The 12,848-nt window shown below is 40.9% G+C and overlaps 1 protein-coding gene across 1 annotated transcript; it reads left to right on the top strand.

The window, feature by feature from the left end:
- The first annotated feature begins 282 nt into the window (after positions 1 to 282).
- Positions 283 to 11,068, top strand: hcst (hematopoietic cell signal transducer). The gene is made up of 4 exons (XM_084053384.1): positions 283 to 342; positions 3,765 to 3,782; positions 6,494 to 6,628; positions 8,906 to 11,068. Exons 1-4 carry the CDS (start codon positions 300 to 302, stop codon positions 8,947 to 8,949), a joined length of 240 nt encoding a protein of 79 aa, XP_083909510.1. The 5' UTR covers positions 283 to 299; the 3' UTR covers positions 8,950 to 11,068.
- Positions 11,069 to 12,848: the final 1,780 nt, after the last annotated feature.

The following is a 12,848-nucleotide window of genomic DNA, read 5'->3' as shown; positions in this document are numbered from 1 at the left end:
GCTGCATTTGGGTGAAACTCCGTCTAAAACCAGTGGTTCTCAATCTTTTTCATGTCAAGGACGAGCATGTTAATTTGTATTTGGTCGCGGACCCCGCCACATGAAAATACTTTGCGCCAGGGACCGCCTCAGACAAGATGGAGTGGAATATCAGCGTACACATAAACACAGCCATTGTGTAAAGTGTGTTATATGTGTGAATGTGTGATATGGTGAAATTAGACAATCAGAAAACTACTGAACAATAAACAATAAAAGGTGAACTTTCCTTTTCCAGGTTTGAAGAAAACGGAGACAACATGACAGCAAACCTTCTGAGCACACTGCTGCTGTCTGTCTGCTGTGAGTTATATGACCTGTCTGTCTGTCTGTCTGTCTGTCTGTCTGATCACACTGTTACTGCTGTCTGTCTGCTGTGAGTTATATGACCTGTCTGTCTGTCTGTCTGATCACACTGTTAATGCTGTCTGTCTGCTGTGAGTTATATGACCTGTCTGTCTGTCTGTCTGATCACACTGTTACTGCTGTCTGTCTGCTGTGAGTTATATGACCTGTCTGTCTGTCTGTCTGTCTGTCTGTCTGTCTGTCTGTCTGTCTGTCTGTCTGTCTGTCTGTCTTTCTGATCACACTGTTACTGCTGTCTGTCTGCTGTTAGTTATATGACGTGTCTGTCTGTCTGTCTGTCTGTCTGTCTGTCTGTCTGATCACACTGCTGCTGCTGCTGCTGTCTGTCTGCTGTGAGTTATATGACCTCTCTGTCTGTCTGTCTGTCTGTCTGTCTGTCTGTCTGTCTGTCTGTCATGGGCGTAAATCCCGGGGGGGACGGGGGGGTTTCGTCTCCCCCTAGCTTCAGATTGGACCCCCCCCAAGTCAGATTGGACCCCCCCAGACCCCCCCAAGTAATTTAGAATAATAGATACTTATTTAATAGAATCTGAACCCACTTTTGAAATCATGCACTCATAAACACGATGTATTTTAAAGGATTTATTTATATTTTTTTATGGACTGCAGTCTGCACAGAACCCTATCCATCAGATCCAAAGTAGATATATATATATATATATATATCTAACTATATAAATGGCGACCGACTTCCGCACCCTCGGTGTCGACACCCCACAGCTCTGTTATCGAATAAACAACGCACCGCCAGACCACATGTCGCCAACTGACTCGCCACGGCGGCCGCGCTGAATTTACGCGTCGCGTAGGGGACATCTCATTGCTCACTACACCTTCTCCACCGCGCAACATAATTAATTCTACTCACCAAATGTCGGACAAAACGGAAGGGGAGGCAGCTTCGTACCGTTTACCGTGCGCACGACCTAATCACCACAACAGCAGGCAGCCGGTGCGGGAGTTTTTTCCTTTTTTTCCAAAAAAAATTTTTGGTCACCATTTTCTCCAGGCACCATTTCTGGTGTAACGCCACCGCCAGCATGCGCTGGGTTGCGCCGCCATTGCACTCTGCCCATCTCCTCCACACCAACACACACGCAGCTCCTTTGCTTCAACCCCCCCCCCCCCCTTCTTAGTACCTCCTTTGTTCCACCCAGGCCGTTACTTTCACTTCACTCATGTCTCGATCACACTATGTCCGTCCTTCACGTGCCATGTTCATCCCAAACACAAAAACAAACAAGTCGGGTTGCCAAGTCGTTGGCATGCCAGGTTCTCTAAAAACAAGCGCCAGAAACAAGCAACCACCTTCATGAAAAAAATAAAAACACCGAAGGGGTCCGCCATGTTCCAGGGGGGTCCCCGCGCGTCCCAACACTCCACAGGGGGTCCGTCGACCAGCAGGGGGTCCGCGGGGGTCCCCCTCAAACATCAAAAATATATTTTTTTCAATTTTTTTTTAATTTTTTTTTTAACTTTTCCACAGTTTTACTCCAGCAATTTCAGTACCCCACAATACACGCGGCCACGCTGGGCCCCGTGCGCGGCTGGGGTTGAGGGGGGCGTAGCCCCCCGAAACTCTAGTGCATTATATTTGTTATTAGTGTCTGTCTATCCTCTGAAACAAACCAACTCCAAGTGCGGCTGCCTGGTAAAGCAAAGCAAAGTTTGTTGTTTACCCAGGGTGTCGGACTAAGCACGAAGCTTGTTTCCAGCCGGACCCTGCATGGAAGCCTTGCTCAAGGGCTATTCAGCGGTGATTCATGATTGATGTGATGAATTGGGGAATCGAACTAGGGACCTTCCGGTATCAAGGCCGCCCCTCTAACCACTAGGCCACCGCTGCCACTATTGGTGATGAGTAAGTTTACTAAGTTAATATAAAGCAAACTTCATGTTCTGAACAAAACTCACAAGTCTCTGTGCCAAACCTTCTATTCGTTATACTTTACAGTAGCTATTGATAGTCGTAGATGGTTGATGCTCAATTCCTCTGCTCTGCTCATTATTTGAAACAGCCAGTGCTGGGTAAAATAAAGTTTTACTCCTACTTGGCTGTGCCTCGGCCTGTGTTTTGCCTTGAGGAGATCAGGGCTACTCATCCCCAAGTTATTTAGAATAATAAATAATAAATGTTAAAATATATATTTGTTTAATATTAAATCAGTAAAATCAGGCAAAAATAACATAAACCTAACCTAACCCTAACCCTAAAACCGAAATAAAGTAACCAAAATCCGAGAAAGAAACTTAAAAAATCCGCCAGAAATCCAAGTAATTTAGAATAATAAAAATAAATGTTAAAATAATTATATTTTTTTATATTAAATCAGTAAAATCAGGCAAAAATACAAACTAAATAACATAAAACTAACCTAACCCTAACCCTAAAACCAAAATAAAGTAACCAAAATCCGAGAAAGAAACTTACAAAATTCGCCAGAAACCCAAGTCATTTAGGTTAATAAAAATAAATGTTAAAATAATTATTTTTTTGATATTAAATCAGTAAAATCAGGCAAAAATACAAATTAAATAACATAAACCTAACCTAACCCTAAAACCAAAATAAAGTAACCAAAATCCGACAAAGAAATTTACAAAATCCACCAGAAACCCTAATTTCGCGCGCGGCCGACAACCCCCAGCCTCATCTCAGATTTACGCGCCTGCTGTCTGTCTGTCTGTCTGTGTGTCTGCCTGTCTGTCTGTCTGTCTGTCTGATCACACTGCTGTATGAGGCCAAATGTATAAATCACTAAAAGCTCAGTAGCTTGTTTCCATTGAGATCCATAAACACATTCAAACAACTCTACAAATATACATAATACAACAATATGCAGTTTTCACATGATGTTTGATCCTCTATGAACTCTCATAGAGTACAGTTAGTAAACTGGGCTTTGGTGGAGATGAAACCTGGTTAAGTTTCAGTTGCTGTGCCACATAAATTACTCACACACACACACACACACACACACACACACACACACACACACACACACACACACACACACACACACACACACACACACACACACACACACACACACACACACACACAGTGTGTTGGTTAGGGTGGTCTCGATACAGGAACAGAAAACCACAACAGCATTCAGGCGGAAACGTTGTGCAGCGTTGCAGAACTGCTGAAAACACACACGCACACACACACTCTCACATATGCACACATATGCACACATATGCGCACACACACACACACACACACACACACACACACACGCACGCACGAACGCACGCATGCACGCACACACACACACACACACACACAGGTGGGGTTTCTTCCTGAAAAACACTCTTAACAGTTGTTTTTTGTGTGTTTTTGTCTTGTCCTTTAGGTATTGTAGCTGCAGCAGGTACAGTAGAGAGTTATGAATTCATATTTATTCTGTACTGTAGATTTAAAAGACGATAGTAAGTGATTGATGACAGGATGAACACTATATGAGCAACATTTAACTGACATTACAATGAACCACATGACCCACTAAAACCAGGAAAAAATCTGTTTCAATTTAGATTTTAGCGTTGGCTATTCAAAAATAGCAGATCTACAAGCTCTCAGCGCGTCACTTCGTGCCGCGCTGCGAGCTTGTAGATCTGTTATTTTTGAACATTTTTGTGAAATGTTGAATCATTTTGAATAATGTTGAATTTATTAACACAAATCCTCTTTTCTGGGGGTCCCTGGCACAAAACATGTTCAGACGGGGGTCCACGGCCAAATACTTATCATTCTGGGGGTCCTTGGCACAGAAGGCATGTGTAGAATGAGCCTCAGGTGTTAATGTGTTAATCAGGTCTTAAAGGGATAGTTCACCAAAGAAAATCGATCTATCGATTAGTCACCCCATGGAGACTTGAATTCATGGATACATTTTAGTTTTTGTCGCATTCCTAAGCCAATAATTTGATGAGGCAGCGGTTCCAGTAGGAGATACAAAGGAGACTCTTTGGCCCCGTTTACACTGTCAGCCAAATCCAGCCTGAATCTAGCCTGAACCAGATCTGTGCCATATCCAGATTGGATTGGTTTAGATTTGTTTTATGTACAGAGACAGGTCACATGGAATCTGATTTTTACAAATCCGACCTGAGCCAGATTCAGAGGTGGTTTCAAATCTGATTCAAATCTGATTTCTAAAGGTGCGTCTCAGTCTGAACGCAGTAGCCTACTCTAACCACCCCAGTCACATATCTCTGCTGTCCGGCAAAAAACAGCTAACTCCAAAATGTACATTTTTCAGGAAATGAAAAAAAGTGGAGTTAGGAGGTTTTGTTCATCATTGATAAGAACAGCTAAATGGACCTCCAAGCTCAATGAGGTTGGAGGTCAACAGGGGGTGGAGCCTGGAGTCAGCAAAACCAGCTAACTTACCAGAAAGTTTGAGGATCCAATGGAGTTAGCTGGTTTTGTCAGAAGCGGATTGTAATGATTTTCATTGGTTCAGTATTTTTTTTACCAACACACGGACGTAAAGGGTGTTCAATAGCACTGATTTATGGGGAAAAAAAATGCAAAAGCGTCAAAATGGAGTTAGCTGGTTTCTGCCGGACAGCAACGATATCAAACTGTCCAAAACGTCACTTGCAGCGCGACCCGAGCTCCACTGACATCATTACAGAGTGTGAGAATTGATTTTGATTTACGAGAGCGCAAGGGGTGTAATGAAAACAAAACAATAGTGCAGCATAAGTTTTACAGAAGACATGGCGAGCTATTCAATGTCTCCCAGCACTTTGGGGCGATGCCTCAGTACAAGCAAAATTTGTAGGAAGGTATAGGAAAAAGGCAATATATGAAGACATGGCAGAAAATGGGTTCACCAGGTCCTATCTGCAGAGTAAAATAAAGAATTTTAAGAACACATATACTGTACAAAGATGAAAGTCATGACGCCTACGTCGTTACCGCCACGGTAACCAAAGCAGATATATTGGCTTAGGAATGCCACAAAAACTAAAATGTATCCATGAATTCAAGTCTCCATGGGGTGATTAATACATAGGTGGAAAAAAAGTCATTTTGGGGGAGAACTATGCCTTTAATGGGTTAATCAGGTCTTAACGGGTTAATATCAGGTCTTAATGGGTTAAAGCCCTATTTTATACAAACATTTTGACATGACATGCTCGGAATAGGGATGCCAGGTTGGAGGTGGCTAATACAAGCATACAGTCAGTCTATCATACCCATGGTGCCTGGGGGTACATGGGGTACGTAGAGAGCTCCGTGTCTCCCCACATAGGATCCCTCTCTAACAGACCTCCAGGCCATTAAGGGGCCGTTCCACTAATCTTATCCCAGGGACAGGCCTTCATTTCCCCACACACCTGCTGGTTTGGAGGTTTTCCCCAGAGAGGGGAGAGGGGAAGACACTCTACCAGGGAGAAAATAATAATAAATCTTTTTTTATGACAATAACAGATCTACAAGCGCTGCGACACGTACGTTGTGAGCTTGCAAAGGCTGGCAAAGTATTGTAAATGGTAAATGGTGCTTTATATAGCGCTTCTATCCGAAGCGCTTTACATTGATTGTGCCATTAACCCATTCACACACACATTCATACACCGATGGCGGAGGAATCCATGCAAGGCACCAACCTGCTCATCGGGAGCAATTAGGGGTTCAGCGTCTTGCTCAAGGACACTTCGACACTAACTCTAGGGGAGCGCCCCAGCCCGGGATCAAACTGGGAACCTTGCGGTATTCCAGTTCACTCTACCCGGCCACTCTACCCCTGAGCCACTGCTGCCCGTATTGTGCTGTCTCTGCTATAATTGGCAGCCGCCATAAATGGCGGAGATGCTGTTACTTATACCCTAGAGTACAGAGTGATATACTGTTACTTATACCCATAGAGTACTGAGTGATATACTGTTACGTATACCCATAGAGTACAGAGGGATATACTTATTGTATCATGAAGACATATACCATGATGTTGTGAATGTAACCTTACTGGACCTATAATATCTGTGTCCCTGTATGTTTGTCCTTTTATGTGGACATAAATAAAAGGTTAAAATGTGTGTGTGTGTGTGTGTGTGTGTGTGTGTGTAGCAGACAGTGGGAGGTGCTACAGGATAGAACCAGGCACCATCGCTGGCATCATCTGTGCAGACGTCCTGCTGACCATTGTCATCGTCATCGTCACCTACCAGTGGGCCAGCAGGAGGCGCCAGAGGAACGACAGTGGTAAGGCTGGTTTCTCTTGACCACAGCGTTAAAATGTCATTTTGTTTTGACCGATGCTAGGTTCATTGTTTACCTGGTATCCTATGGCAACCAAATGTGTACAGATTATTATGTTGATGGTATATTGTTTAGACTGATGCTAAGTTCATTGTTTACCTGGTATCCTATAGCAACCAAATGTGTACAGATTATTATGTTGATGGTATGTTTTTAGACTGATGCTAAATTCATTGTTTACCTGGTATCCTGTAGCAACCAAATGTGTAGATTATTATTTTGATGGTATATTGTTTAGACCGATGCTAGGTTCATTGTTTACCCGTGATCCTATAGTTTCAATGTGTACAGATTATTATTTTGATGGTATATTGTTTAGACTGATGCTAAGTTCATTGTTTACCTGGTATCCTGTAGCAACCAAATGTGTACAGATTATTATTTTGATGGTATATTGTTTAAACTGATGCTAGGTTCATTGTTTACCTGTGATTAGGCCTGGAATTTCATCATTTTAGGGGCAAGGACACTTGGCCTTTGGTGTTGTACATTTTTTGAGGGCACAAAGGCCAAATGCCAGAGCAGGAAGGCCATCAAATAAAACAATGATTTTTAAGTTCACGTAAATAATGAATTTAACTTGAAGGTTAGGGATGATTTGATTTTAATATAGTACAAGAATAGTATAACTATCTGTGAAATATAACCCATTTTAAATGACCAATATTTGTACAAAGTCATGTAGGTCTCAATATTTGTCACATTAAGCCCTGGACTTCACTGACTGTAGGTAGGGGTCACATTAATCACATTAGATTCACAGATTAGAGATTGTATGTATTTTCCTCACAAGTTATTTTCATTCAAAAGAAATGTGATTCAACTTGCAATAATAATGAATAAGTAGATTTTCCACTATTTTTAAAATATAGTATTTCTTAATTATTAATAATTATAGCTTGTGAGGTTAACTTCCTTTTTAAACGTTTGGCTTAACATGCACTCTACATTCATAATGCATTCTCATGTTGAACTATTAATAAGGATTTATATTTTGGCACAAACCACGTGAGAGATCAGTCAACCGTGTACAAGATAGTGTCTTCACAACGCTGCCATCTTGTGGCGAAAACAATCCTAGTTTACTGAGACACTACACTATGGCTAAAACTACAGAATTGTATTCAGTAGACTATAGGGCCCTATCTTGCGCGCCGCCTTCTCCAACAGAACCACTTCACTCCCACATGACCTGAACAGCTTCTATGAGCGTTCTGATGTGATTCAGGACCACCAGATCCTATAGTTTACTGAGACACTGCACTGTCTCTCTGTATTCTATGATCCTATAGTTTACTGAGACACTGCACTGTCTCTCTGTATTCTATGATCCTATAGTTTACTGAGACACTGCACTGTCTCTCTGTATTTTATGATCCTATAGTTTACTGAGACACTGCACTGTCTCTCTGTATTCTATGATCCTATAGTTTAATGAGACACTGCACTGTCTCTCTGTATTCTATGATCCTATAGTTTACTGAGACACTAAACTGTCTCTCTGTATTCTATGATCCTATAATTTACTGAGCCACTACACTGTCTCTCTGTATTCTATGATCCTATAGTTTACTGAGACACTACACTGTCTCTCTGTATTCTATGATCCTATAGTTTACTGAGACACTAAACTGTCTCTCTGTATTCTATGATCCTATAGTTTACTGAGACACTACACTGTCTCTCTGTATTCTATGATCCTGTAGTTTACTGAGACACTGCACTGTCTCTCTGTATTCTATGATCCTGTAGTTTACTGAGACACTACATTGTCTCTCTGTATTCTATGTATGTGTTTACCTTGTTTACTGTAAGTTATATTATATTGTTATATTATTATTATTATATATTGGTATATTGTATATATATATATATATATATATATATATATATATATATATATATATATATATATATATATATATATATATATATATATATATATATATATATATATATATATATACATACATACATATACATTATATGTATGTGTTTACCTTGTTTATTAAGTCACTCTGGATAAAGAGTGTCTGATAAATGAATACATTGTAAATTGTAAGATAGGAGCCCCCCCTGCCCCCAAACCACTAGGAAGGATATGGAGAGGATCATAAAAAAAGAAAGATATCTACATACGTATAAATACACAACATAATCCACACCGTTTATGATCCAGTGAAATGAATAATCAGTTATGTTTGTGTTTGTGTCTCACAGCTGATGAGGTTTACATGAACGTCAGAGCCAACTGCAAGACCTGACCACCTTCACAACACCTGACCACCTTCACAACACCTGACCACCTTCACAACACCTGACCACCTTCACAACACCTGACCACCTTCACAACACCTGAACCACCTTCACAACACCTGAGCACCTTCCCAACACCTGGCCACCTTCACAACACCTGACCACCTTCACAACACCTGACCACCTTCACAACACCTAACCACCTTCACAACACCTAACCACCTTCACAACACCTGACCACCTTCACAACACCTGACCACCTTCACAACACCTAACCACCTTCACAACACACCTGACCACCTTCACAACACCTGAGCACCTTCACAACACCTGAGCACCTTCACAACACCTGAGCACCTTCACAACACCTGAGCACCTTCACAACACCTGACCACCTTCACAACACCTGAGCACCTTCACAACACCTGACCACCTTCACAACACCTGAGCACCTTCACAGCACCTGACCACCTTCACAACAGCTAACCACCTTCACAACACCTGACCACCTTCACAACACCTGACCACCTTCACAACACCTGAGCACCTTCACAACACCTGACCACCTTCACAACACCTGACCACCCTCACAACACCTGACCACCTTCACAACACCTGACCACCTTCACAACACCTGAGCACCTTCACAACACCTTACCAGCTGTACAACACCTGAGCACCTTCACAACACCTGAGAATGTTTTGGACTAACTGTAAGCGTGCAATGGAGGCCTGGTTTAAGCCAGCATGAAGTGCAATACATGCAGTCCAAACGTGTGGAGATAAAAGCATGAATCACTCGCTCAAAATCATTAAAAGATAGCACAGATTTCATTCGAGCCTCAGATGATAAAAGCTGGATCTGTTTGTAAAGTTTAGTCCAATTTGACGCCAAGATTGGAGACCATTAGTTTAACGGTTGCATGGAACCCAGGTCAGTGGCTACATCACCAGAACCACTTGGCCCAAACACTATGACCTCTGTTTAACTCTCCTTTACATTTAAAAAGTCTTGATCAAGGACAGTGAAACGTTGCACGCACATTCCCACTAGGCAGAGGAAGAAATGCCACCCTTTTCACATTGGCCTATTATAGCGCCACCAGCAGGCCGATTTATGCTAAACAAATCTTTTGATATTACTCTCTCTGTGTGTCAGGCGCCTATGAGGGAGGACTAGTGAAACCCTCTGAAAATAGGCAATCTACAAGCTTGTAGATCGGCTATTTTCGGCACACAGCTTAATAAATCAGGCATTGCTGTAGTCTTGACTGTAGTTGACTTATATAGTATGAAAATGTTTAAACTAAAACTAGACTAAAGGTCAAACATTTCAAATGACTAAATATGGCTAAAACTACATAGAATTGTATTCAGTTGACTATAGGGTCCTATCTTGCGCGCCACATTCTCCAACAGAACCAGTAGTTTACTGAGACACTGCACTGTCTCTCTGTATTCTATGATCCTATAGTTTACTGAGACACTACACTGTCTCTCTGTATTCTATGATCCTATAGTTTACTGAGACACTACACTGTCTCTCTGTATTCTATGATCCTATAGTTTACTGAGACACTACACTGTCTCTCTGTATTCTATGTATGTGTTTACCTTGTTTACTGTAAGTTATATTATATTGTTATATTATTATTATATATTGGTATATTATATATATATATATATATATATATATATACATTCTATGTATGTGTTTACCTTGTTTAGACAGTGCAGTGTCTCAGTAAACTATAGGATCTGGTGGTCCTGAATCACATCAGAACGCTCATAGAAATTGTTCAGGTCATGTGGGAGTGAAATGGTTCTGTTGGAGAAGGCGGCGTGCAAGATAGGGCCCAATAGTCTACTGAATACAATTCTATGTAGTTTTAGCCATATTTAGTCATCTGAAATGTTTGACTTTTAGTCTAGTTTTAGTTTAAACATTTTTATAATATATAAGTCAACTAAATTTACAGCAATGCCTAATTTATTAAGCTGTGTACCGAAAATAGCCGATCTACAAGCTTGTAGATTGCCTATTTTCAGAGGGTTTCACTACTCCTCCCTCATAGGCCTATTTCATGATCATAAAACTGCTGTTTGTTACACTGAGTGGATTCTTCAACATTTACAATTGTATAATATGATAAAAGAAAGAAAGAAAAGCCCATAAAAAAGTCAACCTATTTGGTGTTTGTCTACTTGCCTCCTCACAGTCTCTGCCACATATTGTTACTTGGTAAAAATGTTTTTTTAGCCTTTTTATTTGTATGTTGGTCGTGGAAGTTAGGCTTGATCTGACGGTTTTATCTTTTTTTTCTTTTTCCTTTTACACCTCCAAAACCCCAGGATGAGTCATAGTGAGAGAGTTGACCTTTATGTCAAACTGTGGGCGTGTTGCTGCATTTGGGTGGTCTAAAACCAGTGGTTCTCAATTTTTTTCATGTCAAGGATCACTGTGTTAATTTGTATTCGGCTGCGGACCCCCCCCACATGAAAATAATTCGTGCCAGGGACCGCCCCATACAAGATGTGTGTGGTTAAAATGTTTCTAAAATATATTCTAAAATGTTTAAAGGGATATTTCACTTTCAAACATGTTTGGGGTCAGTTTAACGTCTACTCAGGCTTTAGTGTTTCACCCCAGACAGTTTTTAAAGTTGTTTGATTCAGTATTTAGATATTTGATATTCATTTTATCAGACACGCCCCCTTCCTATACAAAAATACCCAATAGTAAAGCATTTAATGACAACATTTCACAGCAGATGATTTTTTTCTGGCCAGACAACAAAAACATCCATATTCCAACTATAATAACCTTGACCAAGCATTCTCGGCTTGTGTGTGGTCACAGATAGTTTATAGCGTAAGTCATTTTCTTTGGTTAAAATAAGTGTTAAATAGCTCTATATTCTGATAGTACTCATTGCTATAGAGTTTTTGATCAGTAACAGTCCATATCTGTCCACCTCTTTATTAAACAGAAAATGCATTTCCAGGTCGGGGATACCAATGTTATCCAATCAGGATAGAGAACTCACTGGAAGTGATGACACTAAGAAATGAAGGAAAACAATGAAGCTGATAAATGGGTACTCTCTCCTGATTGGCTGAGATTGTGTCACCTACCTGAAAATGGCCGCGTTTCCCAAACGAATTTGAGCTCCTTCGTAGCCTAGAAGCTGCGTAGGAGCCTCCACGCAGCTGCGCAGTAGAAAACCCGCTGCGCACTATCTTCATTAGTAGCAGCTGTGTGTCCCCAACGTGGCATCTAAACAGGCTTCTGGAGACACCATCGTCGTAGGTTCCGCTACGTCTGTTCTAAAACTACATTCGTGCGACAGCATGCACGTAAAGACCACCTGGACGAAGTTTACGTAAAGCCTACGTAAACTACGTAGTGCTGTCCTACTATAGTTTAAACACCCTTTGCATACATATATATATATATACAGATTTTTGCATATATACAAATATAAAGTCGCACCTTTATCTAAATTACCTTTATATTTATTGGACACTTACATTTGTTTAGGTACATTCTGTAATGTATTAAAATGCATTTTAAGGTGACATTTCAATGCTCTTAAATGAACACGGCGGCCACTGTTGGCCGCCGTGTTCAAAATGTCAGAGGATAGAGGGGGCGTCCCCTTGCATGATTGACAGCTTTTAGCACCAATGGGGGGAATTTACTTTAGGAAAGTTTAGGAATATATATATATATCTATATATATATATATCTATATATCTATATACAGATATATATAGATATATAGATATATATATAACGGCGCGTAACGGGCGACGCCTCCCCAAAAAAACAGACATACATACAACAAACACACTGCGACATGCCGTGTTGATAGCTTGCAGATCTGTTCTTTTGGGGCGAGCGGCT

This window comes from Gymnoscopelus microlampas (genome assembly GCF_963454915.1).
Source record: "Gymnoscopelus microlampas genome assembly, chromosome: 3".
Lineage (NCBI taxonomy): Eukaryota > Metazoa > Chordata > Actinopteri > Myctophiformes > Myctophidae > Gymnoscopelus > Gymnoscopelus microlampas.
This window is presented reverse-complemented; position numbering and strand designations above follow the sequence as displayed.